General features: G+C 44.8%; 2 protein-coding genes across 4 annotated transcripts in view; one reads left to right on the forward strand and one right to left on the reverse strand.

The window, feature by feature from the left end:
• The window catches only part of pax3a (paired box 3a), a 39,472-nt gene that overhangs the window by 3,329 nt on the left and 15,723 nt on the right, over positions 1-20,420 (forward strand). The window contains exons 2-7 of one of the 3 annotated variants that reach the window (XM_061295958.1): positions 132-228; positions 12,208-12,360; positions 16,273-16,359; positions 16,474-16,709; positions 17,397-17,526; positions 17,642-17,788. In XM_061295958.1, the coding sequence (XP_061151942.1) occupies positions 12,234-12,360; positions 16,273-16,359; positions 16,474-16,709; positions 17,397-17,526; positions 17,642-17,788 (727 nt within the window). In that variant the 5' untranslated portion in view covers positions 132-228; positions 12,208-12,233. Of the gene's footprint in view, positions 1-131; positions 229-11,877; positions 12,361-16,165; positions 16,360-16,473; positions 16,710-17,396; positions 17,527-17,641; positions 17,789-20,420 lie in introns of those variants that run through there. The other 2 variants (XM_061295959.1, XM_061295960.1) reach the window with 2 other exon arrangements.
• Positions 862-7,620, reverse strand: acsl3b (acyl-CoA synthetase long chain family member 3b). Its single transcript, XM_061295553.1, has 15 exons — positions 7,392-7,620; positions 6,012-6,441; positions 5,570-5,747; positions 5,389-5,498; positions 5,186-5,324; positions 4,937-5,087; positions 4,475-4,598; positions 4,315-4,386; positions 4,098-4,237; positions 3,830-4,002; positions 3,674-3,748; positions 3,406-3,597; positions 2,711-2,825; positions 2,480-2,637; positions 862-2,347 (listed from the first exon to the last, which is right to left on the reverse strand). Exons 2-15 carry the CDS (start codon positions 6,354-6,356, stop codon positions 2,190-2,192), a joined length of 2,130 nt encoding a protein of 709 aa, XP_061151537.1. The 5' UTR covers positions 6,357-6,441; positions 7,392-7,620; the 3' UTR covers positions 862-2,189.

The raw sequence follows: 20,420 nt of genomic DNA on the forward strand, positions 1-20,420 counted from the left end.
ATTATGAAACGCCCCAGGGCTGTATCCAGTGATCCTAGTTGAGATGAAAAGTATTTCATTCACGCCCACAGCCTTCGATTCACCTGCTCCATGACCTCCTTCCAACCATTCCTCTGCTTCCTCCCTTTCAGCGCTGGCTTCGCCCGCCGCTCCCCATTGGCCGTGTGATGCCGCTGCTGTCCTCCACCGCCCTCCCTCCATCAATGCTATAAATAGCCAGCATCATCGGTGAGTCATCGCCCAGACATATGGGTATTACAGTTCTCTCTAGCTGTCTCTTCATCCTTACTGCTCCCCCTTCGTATGTCGGCGTGAGCGTTTTAACAGACCTCCCTCACGCCGTTTTGCACCTCAACATTGTGCCTGGCCGCAGGGCACAACCAAAGGTCACTTTGAAAGAAAACTAAAGGTGGACCAAGAGCGGGGGATTTCCTTTCTGACATGCACCTGTATATTGTGTTACAATTGAGCACGACTATTCGGCAAGGGAGACACGTAAAAGCCAAAGTGGTATATAAAAATCGTTTGATCGTCAATATTCGTATAGTAATATGAGAATGAGCCATTACTTTTACAACGTCCATCGTAACTCACGATAGATACCCATTTCCATCACATACATTGAGACTAGGCTTCAATGAAAGATCATCTATTTAATAGATTCTATGAAGCTGTGATTGAAGGATGTGTTCTGTAACCATCGCTCACTCGCGCGCGCACGCACGCACGCACGCACGCACGCACGCACGCACACACACTGCGGCCTTTGTTGCCATAGGAACACCAGTTTCAAGATGATCGCAATCCAAGCGGCTGATCGTACTTGGTGCATGCCCGCCTCGGGAACAAAGAGCACACAACTTTGACACAAACCTTTTTATTTTGTTACATCATTTTCAAGGCCAAATCACAGAGCTAAGGAGACACTTGCTTGAAACCCCCCACCCGACATTAAGGACGAGTACTATTAAACATCCCTTTTATACACAATTCATAAATGAGACTTGTTTTGGAATATATACTATATATATATATATATATGCCATTACTCCCTGAAAATCGGCCTATCATGTTTTTTTGGGCTATAGCAGTGACATTGCAGATGGCACAGAAAACGAAGCGGTCGAAAGGAAGTACTGTACAGAGCACACCTGCATATTTGGAGATTCTTTATCCTAAATGAAATAACTTATGAAAGGTCATGTCAAATGAGCTTGAAAAAAAAAAAGTTTGCTTTTGCAAGATTATATTACGTTTGACCAGTCTTTGTTTTCTAAATGTATTGTATACTCGGGGGGAACTAGGTTTGAAATGATAATAGAGAACCTCCCTCTTTCCTCTCTCTCTCTCTCTCTCTCTCCCTATAACCCAAATGATATTCAACTGTTAGATGACTAATTGGGACGCGAAGAACCTACTGGACTTGTAACATTCGTAGGAGCCCTGAAGACAAGCTCACGTGTCAGAAGGCAACAAGAATGAACAAGCAAAAATATACAAGCACAATTTGCATTCCTGGGTGCTCAAATGACTCAAGTTCATTCCATCAAGCCAATACATTTGGGTTTGTGGGAAAGAAAGAGAGAGAGAGAAAGAAAGACAGACAGAAGATAGATCACTACAAAGGTACAATCATTAATAATGTACATCTTTTCAAATATGGAATGGAAAGAATTCTTGACCAATGAACTAATTCATTGATTATCACGCCCATCTCCTCAAGTCTTCACATTAACACAGCGACATCTGCTTTTCAGTGTCTCTCTACCATCCTCCACTTTACTCCTACGTCTTCTTATGTAGTATGTTGTTCTACTGGACTGCCTTTAAAACCAAAACAAAGGAGGGGATTGAGTCTTTTCTCTCCCTTCAAAATCTTCCTATATAATTGAGACAAAATGTGGAGAATAAATATTGCACAACCATTTGTATTATTCACGGGTAAACAAAACAAAACAAAACTATGCCTGAGGAGGAAGTATATGCATGTCCTTATTTTTTCTAGCTAGTGGAAGGAAAGGCAAAGTAACTACACTCCATTCTTTTAAAGACATCCATTCCAATGTGACGCCTCATTGGAAACTTTTCTGGGTGATGGCGAGCTAACTGTCCATGCCGCGAGTTTGTCCTGGCTAGACAAATATAACGCTCTAATAAGGCGCACCACAACTAGAGGAATATCAGTTGCCTTATTTCCCTCCGTACATCCTCTCAATGTCTTCTCGGTAGTGCGTTTTGAGCTCTTTGCGTTTGAGTTTGAAGGCGTCTGTGACCAGGCCCGTCTCTGGTGTCCAGGCTTCGGCGCTCAGCCGCACCTTTTTGGGGATCTCAAAGCGCTCCAGTTTTGCTGTGCGAGGGACAGCAAAAAGGAATCGGTGAACATGATGCTTGGCTATTTTTGCCTTCAGACCAATTATTCATTCAAGTTTTGATATAGCTCTTATTGCTGGTCATGAAAGAGGATAGGAAAAGCACCTACACGAGACAGCGGCCTCAGTGAGGATGCGGAGCACTTCCTTCTCCATCTGTGGATTGTTGCAGATCTCCTCCCACGTGCCCCACACCTGCAACCGCTCCGCTAGTGCCATCAGCAGTTTATGGTTGGGCACCACAAAACTGATAACGTATGACTGGTCACTGCAAACCGACAGAGAAGATTACAAAAAAAAAAACCCGGATAAATCCACCTCTTTTGTCAAACAACTTTTACCTGTTGGCATAGGCACAAATGTTGTCTATTAGCGGACAGTTCTTCAGAACAGCCTCCACTTTTCCCAGAGAGACGTACTCGCCAGCTTGTAGTTTCACCAAGTCTTTTTTGCGGTCTGTGGAGAGAGAACACATCACTATCCTAAAAGCTCTTTCTTCTATATTCTTCATTGTGTGCTTAAATCGCAGATATATCCCTCATTGGAATCGTCGGGTTAGGGTTAGCTTTTTCCCTAGGAAAAAGCCCACTTAGCTTCATGCTAACAACCAATAGAACGCCCCATCACCGGGCGAAAGAATAGCATGGGCGTGGTAGCGGTTGAAGCGGTTCTTCTAATGCAGGGGTCTGGAACTCCAGTCCACGGGGGCCGTATTCCTCCATGTTTCCCAAGTTTCCCTCGTTCAACACACCTGATTCAAAGGATCAGTTCATCCTCACGTCCTGCAGTAGCCTGATCATTGAATCAGGTGTGTTGAACGAGGGAAACTTGGAAAACATGTCGGAATGCCCGAGGACTGGACTTTGAGACCCCTGTTCTAATGTTTACGGCCGCAATATTGTATTCCACTGCCCCCAGACGGCCAAATTGTGTACAGCAGAAGGAGCTGCAACGAGTCATGACGCGCAATCGCTTTCATTCTGTTCAATGATGTCAAGTTGTTCGAAGATGAGCCAAAGCCATTCCAAATTCTCACCTATGATCTTGAGGCATCCGTCATGGTCAAACTCCCCGATGTCTCCGGTGCAAAACCATCTCTGGCCTTTCCCGTCCACAAAAAAGTCCTCACGGTTCTTGGCTTGGTTTTTGTAGTAGCCCATTGTCACATTGGGCCCACCAATCAAGATTTCCCCCCGTGAGTTGGGCTTATCCGTGCTGTAGTAGCCTCCTGGGGGGTAGCATTTTTAGAAGCGGACCACCCGCCATACTGTGATCCCAAAGTTGCCTTGCTTTGCCGAACTTACCCTCTTCCCAGTCCTTGAGCATCATTTCGGAGCAAACGAGAGGTGCGCCCACCCGTCCGGTGCTGTAGTCCCAAACTGCAACCCCCCCAAAAGATCATAGGTACCAGAGGCGTTTTTTTATTTGATAACGTGAACCAACAGTGTTTGCATAGTTACCCTCACTGATGGTGCCCGCTCCACAGGTCTCGGTGAGGCCGTAGCCTTGCCCCACAGGGCAGCACAGACAGATGTTCATGAAGCGCTGCGTGGCGGCCGACAGCGGGGCTCCGCCCGAGAGCAGCACGCGCGTGTTGCCGCCCAGCAGTGCCCGCACCCGCTTGAACACCAAACTGAAAGATAATACATGTTGTTGACCGCAGGGTTGGTTCCGAAGTCCTTCCTCATCGTGACCAAAGTCTGATCACCTACGTACCTACCTACCTACCTGTCACAAAGGGGCGTGCTGTAGCCTTTGGAGATCTGCTCCATCTTGTAGTTGTACGCCAGCACAAATAGCGTCTTTTGAAATCTGCTCATTCCCTCCACTTTTGTCATCACATTCTTATAAATGCGGTCCATGATTTCCTGCCCGCGAGACACAACTTAGTTAGTACCGCGTTACTACTTTGGGCACGTCCGAAACGCTACGTTCCGAGACTCACCGGTACGGCGGCCATGAGTGTAGGTCTCAACATGCTGGTGTCGCCTTTGCTGCCCTTTTTGATTTTGGTGGACTGCAACAATCAAAGAACGCACGGGCTCAACTGTCTTGACACGTCATACGACGTTTACAGGCGGCGAGCAAACGTTTGTGACACCGACCTGGTCGGCGAGAGTCTGCGGGGAGGAATAGCCGATGCGACAGCCGTGAGAGACGCACACCAGCTCGGCGCTGAGTTCTAAAACGTGGGCCAACGGCAGGTAGCCGATGTAGGTGTCCGTTTCGCTGCCGACGCACAAACGACAGCTTTCTTACCTTCCGCGTATTTCTGCAAGGGGTGCTTCTCGTTTGAAAGACCAAACCATCAGCATCTTATTTCGCCATACTTTACTCCACTATGGTATGGTATGGTGGTGTGGTGTGGTGTGGTGTGGTGTGGTGTGGTGTGGTGTGGTGTGGTGTGGTGTGGTGTGGTGTGGTGTGGTGTATTGTATTGTATTGTATTGTATTGTATTGTATTGTATTGTACTGTACTGTACTGTACTGTACGGCCACACGCAACTGTCAGCCATTCTCCCGAGCCTTTTAGACGCCACTAATTACACAGTCTCCATTTGTCATACTTGAGGTTGGGGATTCGTTCTGCCATTCCAGTGATGCCGGCGATGATGTTGCCATGGGAGATGACCACACCCTTGGGGATGCCCGTAGAGCCGCTCGTGTACATGATGACGGCGATGTCCGACGACTGCGGCCGTCTGCGGTCGGTGGCCACTGTGCGCACGAGACGGCAGACGCCAAAGAGCTGACGGATGCCATTTTGTCCACCTTGTCTCATTCAAATGAGAAATGGCTGTTGCGCGGTTGCTCACAGTTTTCCATCCTGGATCCCATCTCTTTAACACTGTCCATGCTGTGGACCGCCACGCCTCTGGGGATGTCCCGCCAGCCGGACGTTTTCTCGTCGACTACGATGACGTACTGCAGCCGCGGAATGTCGCACAATATCGCCTGGCGGGGAAAAATCCGTTCTTAAGCAATTTGACAATTTTCCAGGCTTAAGTTCAACTGGTACCTTGAGACGACTCTGCAGTAGGTCTTTACTGGTGATGATGTGTGTGACCTCGGTCTCGTTCAGACCGTGGGCAATGGCCGTGGGTCCCAGAGTGGCGTACAGTGTGACGACTAACAAATAGGGCGAAGAGACAAAGAAATTCACACATCGACAGACTACTCGGACATTCCGGGTCACTCACGTGGGAAATTGTGCATGAAGCAGGCTTGAGCAGCCACGATCCATTCGGCTCTGGTCTCGCAAAAGATGGCGATGTTGCACTGAGGTTTTTGGCCCAGTGCCGCCAGACCGCTTCCGAACATCTCGGCTGCCCGGTAGGTCTCGGCGTACGACAGCCAGTTGTAGTTCCCGAGTATGACCTGTGCACATTATCACATTATTAGAATCTGGATTTTGAGGATGACCATCTCAGTTCACTACTCAAAGCAGGTTCCTGGCTGCTCTGGCACTGACTGTCCCCAGCGCACAAAGCGCCTTTTGTTGGAAATGACCGGTCTTCTTGTTTTGTTGACATGAGCCTTGTGCTACAATGGAAACAGTGGTTGACCATGGTGTGATGCACAGGTCGGCAACGTCAAGTCTCACAAGTCAAGGCTTCACTGTATGAAGGTGGTCTCACCCACCTTTTTAAAGACCTTCCCGTTAGGTTGCAGCTCATCCTCCTCACTTAGCACTTCTCTGGTGCCCAAACAGTCCCGCTGGGGAAACCTTTGGGCTGCATATTCAAACACTTTATCGAGCGTGTCCACCCCAGGGTGAAACCACGCCGCCAGCTCCCGCTGGCTCTCGATGGCCCTGTACGGGCCGGCCGGGTGTCCGCTAATTGAGCGCGCTTTGATGCGGCGGGCCCGTTCCAAGTTGGATCCGGACAGGAAGTACCAGGGTATGAAGGTGATCATAGAGTAGACCCAGACCACAGAGCGGAAGACCTGCAGGAGCAGGGGGTTGATGTCCTCTTTCAGCTTCATCTTGAAAAAAACCACGTCTTGCCGAAGTGGCTGAATCTTTAGTGGCTGGGCTTGATTTCAGCGAGCGAGTCAACCTCGCCCCGACCTGCAACACGGGAAAGGTGAACCTTAAAAAACGTAGCAAAAATCCAAACGCAGACAACTCCATACAGCCAATGGTAAATCAATCCTTCCGTGCCTGATGCCCACCTTGGTCTATTCTTAGCATCTTCTCTCAGTCAGCACAAGGCTGAAGTACATCAGTCTCCGTTTTCTCATATGACCATTCAACAATGTCTGGGACTATACACTGTAGATATTGAGATGGTTTGTTTATATCTATCTCTATCTATATATCTATATATAGCTTCGTGCTTAATGTGTTGGCTGCTGTTTCAGAAGGGTCCCTTCTCAAAGTTGATTTGTTTTTTCTCCCCTTAAAGACATTTCAAGGGACTTAAAGTGGAGAAAAAAATCCCAATCCTGTCACCGCCCCCCCCCCCTCCCCTTTCTTTTTTCTTCTTCTTCACTGGCCCTGATCCGCTTCCGTAGACTTGACTTGAAATGGAGCTATTACGATCACGTATCGATGACTTTGGCCTTAAGAGCCATAGATTGAGAACACTTGACGAGATCAGGACACACGACGACAGACTGGTAACAGTTGTGTTTAGATAAAGCCTATGTAAGGAAATTTGGTTTCAAACTACAAAACAAAGCGTCTAAAGAAACATGAGGTGTAATGGGAAGAGGGGGCAAAAAGCCGCCAACATGGAAGCCTGCAACTAGCTTGGATATTTGCTGGCAAAAGAGGAAGCACAGTTTATAGATTTCCAATCACACCCTTGGCAGCTGTTAAAAAGAAGTTGAGTGCACACAACTGAATGATAGCGGGGGGGGGGTATTGTTTTGGGACAGCGTGCAGTGTAGATGCCGAGTGCCGCTTTAGCATCCCGGTTGCGAACCATCGGCAATATTTGCAAAGCGGTTCGTTCTCACCTCATCCGCTAGCGTCACACAGCCATCGGCAATATTTGCAAAGCGGTTCATTCTCACCTCGTCCGCTAGCGTCACACAGCTTCTGGCCGGATTTATTCAGGTACCGTTCTGAATCCTTCAGTGCGAAATTCCGACATTATGTCGAGAGCGTACAAAAGCCTTGTGTCTTTTGTCTTCAGGTCACTATTTCAAGTATGTAATAACACCCGTGTAAAATGGTACATTTCAGCATCAGCCAGGGTTGCGTTCCCAGCCCGGAAGCGACGGGATGACGTCGTAGCGTTTGGTGGCTCGTGATTGGAGGACTGTAGGTGGCGCGTGCTCGGGGGAGCGTTAGTCGGGTTACTATCGGTCAATTTGTCAGAGACAAAAGCAGACAGAAATGGGCCGCACTTTATCAACCTACTTTTTTCCCTTTCGTATTTATTACAATGCATCAAACCGAAATCTGTTTATATGAACAGCAATGGGCAAAACTAGTTGCAAGAAGCTATATTAGTCTTGATTAGTCATGGTTTTGAGTGTCAGCAAAACTAAGCCATGTCTGCCATCTAGTGGCGCGATGATATTATAATTTCAAGCTCCTGTCGGTGTACTTATAGGTAAGTATAATGTATATATGTATGTATATGTATGTATAACATATAATAGGCCACCTGCGAATTCACATATTCTCTGATTTCGCCCCCATCAGTTTTTAGTATTTACTTGATCCCCCATCTCCCCACCCAAACCCTGTCATTTTACATGGGAATCACACAATTAGCATTTGTAGTTAATAAATACCGTAATTTTCCATGTATAATACGCCCCCATGTATAATACGCACCCAAAAGATGGCATGTCGATGCCGGAAAAAAGGCCGTACCCATGTATAATACTCACCCAAATTTTGACTCCTACTTAAGTCCGTACACGTAAAATTATTTCAGAAAAAAGATCATCTTTGGGAACAACCGGATGTTATTCTGCCGGTCAGTAAAGGAACAAGGCAAAGTGTTGTGAAATCAAATATGACCGACCTGTAATACGCATCTAGGTAGAGAACTGAACTCTCGCTCTTTATATAGCTGACGTGTCTTGCGCATCCGTTCTGCGCATCTGTAATGGCGGCCTCCGTATGATATCCGGTTTGAGATGGAGATTAAAAAACAAACAATATTTGACAATAACACACCATCGAGGATTGCACCATCGCATCCAACCATGTGTCGTCAATTATGAATTTTACTGACTAAGTGTGTTGGGCAGGATGGCTGAATGCGATGCACGATTGACAACAAACAAGAAGAAAAGTGATTTCAAGTTTTATTTCGAGGGAGAGTTTCTTCAAAAATTGTTGTACCCATGTATAATGCGCACCCCAGATTTTAGGACAATAAATTAGTTAGATTTTGCGCATTATACGTGGAAAAAGACGGTAAATACATTGATCTTTCGTATCGAGAAGGGCACTTTCATCCATCCACCCCTTGTGAAATGTGTGTCCAATCTACTAATGCCACTAAGATGTATCTAAAGAGTGACACGGGCAGACAGGAACTATATACACCGCCTGTGTCTGTTTTTGGGTGACCTTTTCTTCCTGAAGGGCTAAACAGTTGTTCCTTGAGGAAACACCTTTGACTGGACTGACTGACCTGTGTCATGCCGGGCTGATGCTTTTTAGAAAGAGAAAAAAAGCAGAGGCACCCAATAAGGCAACCTTGTTGTATTCCAATCAAAGCCAAACGGGTAACCTCCTAACTTGCCCCCTTGACGTCCAGTTGAACCTCCAGAAAGAGAGAGGAGGGGGAGGAGGGGAAAAGCTTGTGTGCTTGCTTGGGATTAGGGAACAAAAGGATCCTTCTCTGCCATCAAAGAGGATCGGCGCTTGACTCATCCCCTGCTCTGTGGCGACAGCTTTTTCTCTTTCGGGTTAGGGAGAGAGAGGGGAGTGACGGCCGGAGGGAAGGCGGAGGAGTTTGATGGCTCCGATGGATGCACATTTCAAAGTAATCTTTAACTTTAAGCCCCGCGGTCGGTCCCCTATGAAACCAAGCTGGCGCCCCCAGACACTGTGTTGCCTCCTGTGGCTGGCTCCCTCCCTCTCAGTGGTTGGCTGGCTGGCTGGCTGGCTGGCTGGCTGGCTGGCTGGCTGGCTGGCTGGCTGGATGGCTGCGCTGGCTGGCTGGCTGCGCTGGCTGGCTGGCTGGCTGGCTGGCTGGCTGGATGGCTGGCTGGATGGCTGGCTGGCTGGATGGCTGGCTGGCTGGCTGGCTGGCTGGCTGGCTGGATGGCTGGCTGGATGGCTGGCTGGATGGCTGGCTGGATGGCTGGCTGGATGGCTGGCTGGCTGGCTGGCTGGCTGGCTGGCTGGCTGGCTGGCTGGCTGGCTGGCTGGCTGGCTGGCTGGCTGGCTGGCTGGATGGCTGGCTGGATGGCTGGCTGGATGGCTGGCTGGATGGCTGGCTGGATGGCTGGCTGGATGGCTGGCTGCCACCCCTCCTTTTCTCTGCTGCTTTAGTCACGGTGGTGGCATTTAAGTGCTCTTACTCCCTGACTGCTTGACCAAACCAAGCAAGGGGTGGCTGCCTTTGAAAACCTGAAAGAGGTGGATTTTTTTCCTTTGCGCTCCCGAGACCAGTGTCGCCTCTTAAAACAACACTAAGCTCAGATAAATGCCCACTGTGTTAGTTGGATTCCACTGATTCTTAATCCAAAAGGAGACATCATTGTGACTTGTTCTGGCCAATGTGGCTTTTATTGTTCTCTTTCCAAAATGTCACACTTTCCATCCAAATATTTCCCATTCGCTCCAATTTAAAAAAAATTTGGACCAATCTGAAACATTCCAACTGTTCTTCTTATCTCTACAATGTCCCAAAAAATCAATTGATTAAAATTCTACTTTTCCCCCATTAAAATACCCACAAAATACTCCAAATGTACCTCTTTTTTTTTTTTTTTTTTTTTCCGCTTTATTGACTGCAAACAATGTGGCCCTCGGCTCACCTGCTGCACAACAGGTTTTTTTTCTTTTCTTTTGTTTCTTTTAGCTTTAGCGAGTGTCTTTGTTTTTTCCCCCTTCCATTTAATCAGTTAAGACAACCTGACCCGCTACTGCCATGTGTGCAGGTCGTTAGTGGAGTTGATCTATTCTCGCAGGTTATATGACTCGGAAAACAAACTTGAGGCCGTGAGATGATTTGAAAAGCCCTAGGAGGTCATCTGCACCTTCTTTGTCTCACTCCTTTACAACACTACTACTTCTTTTGGCCAAAAGTGATTTCTCTCATCTTGTGAAGGCGCACGTCCCCTCAGGGTCACTGGCTCCTAACCCCTCGCTGGGTCAGTCCACCGCGGGGGGGTCAACCGTCGGTACAATAGCTCTTGTTGTACGAGTACATCAAGCTGGTCGCAAGAATTGGATGACATGATTTGTGTGAGAGACACAGGTGGCAACTGTACTCACACTTTGTACTTGAGTAGAAGTGCAAATACTTGCGTAGAAAATGACAAACGAGGTGGTTGCGATATGTTTCGGGGGACTGGATGTGGGTGGGTCAGATCCAAACCCTGTCCCGCTCACTCCAGCTACTGTACCGATTATACCTTGAAGTACAACATGGGCTTTTGGAAGCCAGCGTTTATGACCGCAGTCGCTGGAGCAGCTTGAGGCAGGCACAAAGCGTGGACTCTGAACTCACACCAGAACTAAACACCGTTCTGATCCACCCGATGGATGATGTCAAATTCATTTCCAAATCTCTTACCCAATTTGCCATGTGTTTACAGTAGATGCAACAAATGCCTGCGGCCATTTTGTTGCGCTTCTGCAGTTCAGCACCACATCAGTGGACAGTGCCATCAAGTATCTTTCCGTTAATGACACCAACACAGACAGGGGTTCTCAAACGTTTTGGCTCGAGGCCATATTTTCCAAGGACAGCCTCAGAAAACTACCACACGTTCCTTTGAATGCCATAGGAATGAAAAAGTTGAATCATTTTGGAAAAAAAAGTCATGAAGCTATGACGAAGAAAACTGTAATGCAAAGAAAATGGAGACATACAGTGGTGCCTTGAGGTCCAAGTGAGCCAACGTACAATTTTTTTATTTTTTTTTTAAATGCAAGCTGTCATACAACGGAATAATAGCTGAACAGAGCTCACACTAAGAACATATGTGAGTCAATCGAGATGCCATCGTCGTTATTTTAGTTCTATACAGACCTTTTGTGATATTTATGCTAGGTCGTATGCTGGGAGTTTTATTTGGGGGGGGGGAGGGGTTCTCTTCAAATATGTGTGTGCCATGGCTAAATAAAAGGCTGTAAAACACGGAATACTGTTTTATGCATTGAGTGAATGTACGCCCTCGTGTGGCTCAATTGATCACTGCAGTTGTCTTGCAGAACAGCATAAATTGAGGCAGCTCATTCCATGAAATAAACGTCCATCAAAATTGTGCCTTTATTACTATTTGTAAACTTTTGATACCATTCTTTTATTGCATAGCACTAGATTGTGCTCATGGTCATAATTCGTGGGCAGTGTATTGAAGAAGCAAAAATAAATCACACTACTTAATCTGAACTATTTTGATATTTTATGAACTTTTTTTTTTCCCTTCTAAAAAGGTGGGTGGCACACACGCAACACACGTGAACACGCACGCACATGTCGCGTCAGCTGAAAAACAAGTAGATAAGAATCTAACCTCAGCTATTTCCCTCACGGGACCGTAACCCATTACCTGGCTGTTTGCGCTATTCAACGTTCCCTGCATGACTACAGGCTGTGCTCGTGCTGTTAACAAATTGTGCTCTTCTTCTCTTTCTTTCCTCCTTTCTTTCTTTCTTTCTTTCTTTCTTTCTTTCTTTTCCGACCAGCTCACCTGGCTTCACCTCCTTTTGTCATGGTAACGCCGCTCGGTTTGAGCTCCGGCCCTCGGCTATTGTGGGTCATATGTATTGGATCACATCAAACGCAGCTGAAAAAGAGTCCCTCTTTCCGGATGTCCGTCGTAACGATAACACCCCGAGGTGAGTAATGGGATTTCCTCCTGAATGTAATGTATTCCCTTTCCTGACATTGCCCAAACCCCATTGGCGATAATCCAACAACAACGTCATTCATTCATGTAAATTCATTTTAATATTTTCTGGACACACCCCTGTTCAAATGCCAGGTTTTTGTGATGTCAAAAACAAAAATAAAAACCCAAAATAAAATACTTTTTCCACCAATAATGTGAGCAATTTTCAAAACAGTACTAAACTCATTTTGATAGTTAGTAACTCGAGCTGCACATTCAAATCTTTGAACCAAAGACTGTCAACGCTAAATTTGGATTTTTACCGTCACGCTCCGGTAAGTCCACATGCTGATTCAAATCACATTAAGAAATATACTTTTTTTTTTTTTTTCTTTTAAACTCACCAAAAATAGTTTTCTGTCACACGTACTACTTGTAATGTTGATGCTATATTATCCACAGTTAAGCATAATAACATTTGAGCTTTTCCCCATACACATAATGCCTATTTTAGTCCAAGTGAATTCTTTTGGTGTAAGGAAGACAAGCACAATGATGATCTAAATTTAAGCGCGCGGAGCAGTAGAATAAATGAGGGATTGATTCTCTCACTTATCACTTTCCACGCCAAGATCCACATGCGGCATCTGAACTAACTTTGGGGAAATGGCAAATGACTAGTAATTCTTCGTGCACTTTGAAGAGCCTGAAAAGGCCCGAGCGGCTTCGTCTTGCGTTTAGTGAGGGCAACACACTGTTTCTTTTCAGGGACATTTTGTACTTGATTTTTAATGCGTTTTGTCCACCGCCGCCACAGTACATTTCTGACTCGGCTTGCTCTGCTAATTGATTTGACACGCTGGATCCAATGTCCTTTTCATGATAGTCAAACTTTACTATGACTTTTATGGACATATAATGTTTCCACGTGTTCTCTGTCCACACAACGCAGTTTTTTTCGTCTTCTTTTTTTTTTTCTTCCCCCCTGGGGCGGCCCAAAGCAAAATGCTATCCAAATATTGAACGTAACATGGAAAAAAGAATGCGAAAAAAGAAAAACCTGACAATCTTTATTTCACGTGTTTTCTTGCTTGATTTGCTTATTCATCCATTCCCTTCAAAGCTATTTGATCAATAGCCATATTGGTGAATGCGTCCTAACAATGCACTGGTTTGTCCTGCGGGGGTCACGACCAGTTATATCTCGGGGATGTCGGCCGCTCAGCCGCCTATTGTCTGGTTCCTTAGGGAGAAGAGGCCAAAAATGTATCGGTCTGTTAAACACGCCTAATTATCACGACTTGACAAGGCTTCAGTAAGTCAAATGATCCCTCATGTGCTTCTATGTGTCCCTAATGGAGCATTTGCACGGCTGTGTTACACTGCCGTGTGTCTACGCCACATGGCCATGCAGCTCCCATTGTTGGTGCAACTAGTTGGATTTTTTTTGGGGGGGGGGGACGAAAAAAGACGTTCCCCACATTTTAGTGCAGTCATTGTACGGTGTTTTAGTTCATATTTCCATCTGAGCATTTGAATGTGACCATCACGGCACCGCTTTGTCAGCTGTATACTGCCTTGTCCTAACACGTAGCCGGCAACATGTTAAATGTAATGCTGACTTAAGAGCAAAAGCAAAGTGTAAAGATAATCCCCCCCCCCAAAATAATGGGGGACACATTTGCAAAAATTGAAAAATGTACAAAACGTGAAAATAAATCAGACAAATGTATCCAGATTGAAAGAAAGTTGTACTCTTGCGATTTTCTTTAACAATGTAACACAATATTAAAGAGGCGTAGATGGATGAATGTTGTCCATCGAGTTACTATAAGGACAGCCATGATTTTTTACGAGTGGACGATAAGGAGAAAAATACTTTGTCATTATAGTTGCTTTTCTCGCTACGCTTTGCTCCTTTCGTGTTTTGTTTTTTCACACCACATTGCAGAGACTCTGTGAACAGGATATGACTGATATTTGCTTTCCGTGTCACATGTCTCCTCGAAATTGTTTTACATCAAATGGTTGTGTAAAACCCCAGCCCAAACAATGTTTTTTTTTAAAAACACAAATCTATCTTCGTCATAGCTGCATATCCAGGCCAGGGTCACTCGCAAAGGTCTTATTTATTATGTTATTTGTGTATTTATTATTTATTCATCACTCTTATTTATTCATTGTTTGTGCCTTCTTGTTGTGACGTTTTGTGTTGTTTACTTGTATGTATATTGTGTACGATGTCTTGTCGCCGTGGGATGGTGGGAACGTCATTTCGATCTCTTTGTGCGTCTTGACACGTGAAGAAATCGACAATAAAGCAAACTTTGACTTTTTGAATGAAAAAAAAGCAACTGAAAACGTTCAAATGTGACTTGGGCCATTCTGCTTTGAGACGAATGAAATATAATCATGGCTCTGATGAAGCAGCAACTTTTGATCCTTGAAGTTCTTCTCAGGGGAACATGAGGTCTCCCCAGAGCTCGTCATGTCATCAAAGCTATGCATTTACAGTGGATATTTAAAAACAAAGTTGACACCCCCTCGTTTAAATGCCATTTTTGGTGATATGAATAATACCAAATTGCTTCTCTTTAATAGAATTCCATGGTTACACTCAAGCAGTATCTTTTGGGGCTATTTTTCTTCCATTGGCACTGGCGGAGGAAGGTGGAGGGAATTATGAACAGTTCCGAAGCAAAAAGCAGTGAGCACACGAAAATAAGACCAGAAAAACCCTACATCAGAGGCACTTAAAATGGCAGGCAGCAGACGCGTTTCCATTGAATAGGATTGATTCATTCTGAACACAGCGTACTGGAAATTCCGAAGTGTAAGCGCATTGTCTTGTAATGGAAAGCGAAGCATTTTCCAAACAGTAGTGCCCTTGTGAAAAAGAAAAACAACAATTGAATGTGGATTTTAGTGTCCTCACAAAACACATGTTTGCAATAGTATTTCTGTTTTGGTGTAGTCTGGGCTCCCTCTCGTGGGACACAAAAAATGACCGCCCAAGTCCTGTTCAGTTGTATTTAACTTCTTTGTACAAAAGTTTGCATATCATTTAGGAACTGTTTTTTCTTTTAAAACTTTTATTCATGCTCGCTTGGTATTTATGTGCAATGCATTTGAACGTAATCAATGAATCGATCGTGTTAACTCATCGTGTTACTGTTGAAACCGTGCATAATGTTACTGTGGTCTGCAATCATATTTAGGCATAAAACCCTGTTTTGTGAGAACACTTAGGCCTGCTGTATTAAAAAAAAAAAAAAAAAAGAATACAAAATAGAACCATTGATTTGGATAATCCGTTGTTAATAGACTATGCATCCCTCGAGGGAAATTCAATCACCAGACAATGAGTAGTTATGTTCTGAGCCTACAAGACAGCAATCAGGTAAAACCGTTACCTTTTCTTTGCGTTTTAAAACCTGTGAAAAAGTTGCATGCAGCAGAAGCTTGTGACATCGCAGCCAGATGACCCTGGTGAGGTCAATCCGCCCTCCGTAGGAGCGCACTCTGGGTCCAATCAGAACGCCTCTGGACGTCCGGAGCCGGAACCAATCAGCGGACTCGCCCGCGAATCAGAGGGGACAGCCACCGCAGATAAAATGTTGGACTATCCTCCATCCTCCCAAAACATCCTCTCAGGACGACTTTCGAAGCGCCACTAAATTTGACCCGAACCCCCACCAGAGCATTCAAGTTCCGTTGTTAACGGCGGTTTTGAAGCGGTTGCACTTGTTTCGTTTTATTTGGGTTTTTTGGGGGGCGGGCGGGGGGTCGGGGGGGATTAAAAACGAGCGGCGAGGCAGCACTTTGGAGCGAACTTTTTTGCTTTTCTTTTTGTTGTTGTTGCTGCTGCTGCTGCTGCTGCTGCTGCTGCTGCTGCTGCTGCCTGACAAACGGGCAAGAGGCATGACAGCATTGGCAGGAGGCTTAACGAGAATGATGAGACCCGGTCCACACCAGAATTACGCACGGGGAGTCTACTCCCTTGAGGGTAAGTCAAATTGAAATAAATAAATAAATCATCCTCTCCGAAAATATAATATACATATTCATTCATCTATACAATCTAATGGAAACTATTTTTGGCTGACCCGTCCATCTGCAGTGTCCACTCCTCTGGGCCAGGGTCGTGTCAACCAGCTCGGCGGCGTATTCATAAACGGCCGGCCTCTGCCCAACCACATCCGCCACAAGATCGTGGAGATGGCCCATCACGGGGTTCGGCCCTGCGTCATCTCCCGCCAGCTGAGGGTCTCCCACGGTTGCGTGTCCAAGATCTTGTGCCGCTACCAGGAGACTGGATCCATTCGGCCTGGAGCCATCGGAGGAAGCAAGCCAAAGGTTAGCGGCAAATTAGATTCCTTATAGTTCAAATGGGTGTTAACTTCATTTGAGGAGCACATTAAAAAAAAAGAAAAAAGCCCCGATATTAATGTCTTATTTTAGTGTTCTTTCTCTAAACGGTATTTTTGAAATAAAGTCATGCGTTGTAAAAATGCTACATAAAGAACGTGTTGCAAGTGTTCATAGATTTTCCCTTTTAAATATGATTCAATGTTTGTAGGAATAAGTCCCCCCAGAAATGAAAACACCAATAGCACTTTCAAGACGTGGTGGATAAAAAAAGCGATTGGTTTTGTTTTCCTTCTATTATATAGAATAGTTCAAATACGTCATAAAAAATAAGCATGTTTTGCACGTGAGCGCAAACGGCCTAAAATGTCCTAATAAAAAGCGATTATTATTCCTTTCTTTTAGTATTATAACAAGGCATTGAAATAGCATAAAAAACGAAAAAAAAAAAAAATATATATATATATAACGCAGAAATAGAAGCTCCGCCAAGAAAAAAAAAAGCTGTATATAAAAAGTTTTCTTATATTACAAGTAATTCATACTCTAGTACTTTCGATGTACAGAAAGATACACCATGCATATTTTTTGCCCAAGAGCATTTTTATCAAGTGATTAATATAAAAAGTGATTGTTTGTTAATTTGTTTGTTTGTTTCATTCCTTCCTCATAAAGCAAAGTGCTTCCCCAGAACTGGACAAGAAGATTGAAGAGTACAAAAGGGAAAACCCGGGAATGTTCAGCTGGGAAATTAGGGACAAGTTATTGAAAGATGGCATCTGTGACAGAAACAGCGTTCCTTCAGGTAAAAAACAAATAAAACAAATCTCTGCAATTAATAGTTTGAGAAAAGTCTTTCTGCTTCCGTAATGTTTTCATTTTTCCTTCAAAGTTTTTTTTTTTTCTCCCCAAAAATGAAGTGAGCGCCATCAGTCGCGTCATGAGGTCCAAATTTGGTAGTTTGGGTGATGATGACGAGGAGGATGGTGACGAGGTGGTGAAGAGGGAGATGGAAGAAAACGAATCGAGGACTAAACACAGCATCGATGGTATCCTGGGTGATAGATGTAAGTCTGTCTGTTTTGTTTTTTTCACTTACATTTCTGTGAGTCCGTTTTCTTTCATTCAACAATGCACTCGATAACTTCTTGTCAATCCATTAAAACGCGCCTCCTCCGCGGCGGTGAAAATCTAGAACAAAAGTTGCGCAATTTCTAGGACTGATGATATTTCTCAAAAAGTAAAGAGAGTAAAAGAATGATTGGTTTTTAGAAGCATCAAGCAAGGTTGCCTTGCGTTGGATTTATGGAGTGGAGCCAATCGGCACCTGTTGACTTAAGACCTGTTGCATTATTGTCTTTTCGCTCGAGGAAATGGAGACTCAATGGAGTTAATGATTCATGACAAGTGAACCGTAAGATCGCGCGCGTTTACGCACAGACGCGTCAACGAGCTAAATTCACTTTCTAGAATTCCGAAATCGGATGGATGGATGGATGGATGTTTGTGTTATTTATTGAAAGTGATATAAACATCCAAACCGGTGATTTGCGGTCAATTTTGCGCTTTCAAATTGCGCATTCAGCGCTTTTGTCACGGCTCTGAGCGAGCGTAAGGAAACGCTCTCGTTGCGACTAGATTAAAACCCCAACCTTTTCTTCTTCTTCACTTTCATCTCCAACGAGAATTGAACCCCCCCCCCCCCACCCCCCACACACACTCGTTTTTTCTTTCAGCCTCGGGCGCACACATTCACGCATTATCTGGTGGCAGGCACTTCACATCCCTAAACGTCTCCTAACAGCTCCTTTCAGAAATGAATTTGACTACATCGTCAATAAGCAGTCTAAATAACATATTTATCCTAAACAAAAACGCTTTGGAAAATATTTTAGGTTCATTCAAATATCAATACAACATAAAAACATCTGGATAATGACGCAGTGTACGTGTTATGTAATGTACTTTGTTGTTAATCTAAAATCATATTTACCTTCATTTAAGACTATTTGTTCTCTTATTTCCTAAATGTATTTTCTTTAGATAAAATCAAAAGTGCATGTTACAGCATAAACCCTGAAATGTGGAAAGTCAATCGTGACAAATAAGAATAATGTGAGCATTTGCGTTTCATCAAATCTTGAGAAAATGTTCAAAATTCACAAAATATCTAAATAAATAATACTATGGCTTGTCAGTGTTTCTAATCCAATGTTGTATTTCATTTAGAATAATTTACGATAGATAGATACTAAATATTGTGCAATGATAAAAAGACTAAAGTGTCAAAATAATAATCAAATGGTGCATGCATGGTAAAAAAAAAAAAAAAAAGAATACATGACATCAAGTTAATATATGTTAATATATGCTAATATGATAAAAATGTTGTTTGTTGATGAACTCCTCGTATTTTCATCAAACGGGTGACATCCTACAAACAGCTCACATGCTTTCCTCCCATTCATATACAGAACAGCAGTAGATCTTTCTTGTGTCTCTTTGTGGAAGTAGTTGTTGTTTTTCCCTTTTATGGCTCCTTATTAGAATGTGAAAAGGCAGCTTTCGGGAGGGAGGTAGGGAGGGGACTGGAGGAGAGCGTCTTCTGGCCAAATATTGATTAAGTAGGTGTTTGCAGAGGCCATTGTTGCGGCGCTGAGAGGCCTGTTGCTCTCTGCCCCTTTCTCCTCCGGCGCCATTGTTGCCTTTCCTTAAGTGCTCACATCAAAGGTGACTGACTTGGATTTAGATTTATTTGTCTGGGAAAAGGACGGCAAAACGGTCTGGGAGATGTGCCGGTCCGGCCGGGTTGCCCTGCCTGGGGTCTGCATGGCATTCGCAAGCGGGGCTGTAGAGCTAGCTGTTGTTTGTGTTTTAGACGTTACGCGTGGGCAGAATTTCAACTCCGGCGAGTTGTTTGTGCCCATTTAGCGCCTTTGAGCACAAAGCTTTTGAATTCACTGTGACGTAACCTGTTCAAGCTCATCCATAAATGCGTTTGTGCGTCAATACATCTGGAGAGACAAATGACTGGGAACTATGTAGGGCTAAATGACGGAGCTGTCGTGCGAGTTATTACTTTCCCGTTAGCTCACGTGCTAGCTGGTGACTAGCCATGACCACAGGCTAATATGTTAGCATTTATACCCTGCTTTTAAAAACGTACAGATTTTGCAAAAACGTTTCTCTGCGGTGTGTCAAATATGGAAAGCATATTTATTTTCACTTGACAGTGACTTTAAGTGATAGCATCCTCACTCCTGCTTACTACTGTTTGCATTTGAGCCTCATTGAACAAATTGAAGCAGGCCAAGAAAGACGAGTCGCCCGCCACTCTTGCAAAGATCCATTTATGGCAGCGGGGGAGGAAAAAGAAAAGCTCAGAAATGCAAACAGTCTCAAAGGGATAACTTTTTCTTTTCAAGGGAGTCCTGCCGTGCCACGTTGAATGAGGGCCCGCCCGCCCAACCGCCCGCCCGCCCGCCCGCCCGCTTCTTTCAAACGTGCCATGGTGAACGCAGTCAACATGTAATAATTGCTCTCATTGAGGCGCATTCCAGCAATCTGCCGCCATTCCGCAGCCTCAATTGTGCAGCGGGGCAGGCCGGCAGCCCCGAGGGCCGGGAGGAATCCAGCTTTGACAAAAACATGAAAGATGGCAGCGCTAAGGAGCCGACCGAGCGGCACTTTGTTTGTGTA

Source organism: Syngnathus typhle, linkage group LG13, assembly GCF_033458585.1.
Source record: "Syngnathus typhle isolate RoL2023-S1 ecotype Sweden linkage group LG13, RoL_Styp_1.0, whole genome shotgun sequence".
In the NCBI taxonomy this organism is placed as follows: domain Eukaryota; kingdom Metazoa; phylum Chordata; class Actinopteri; order Syngnathiformes; family Syngnathidae; genus Syngnathus; species Syngnathus typhle.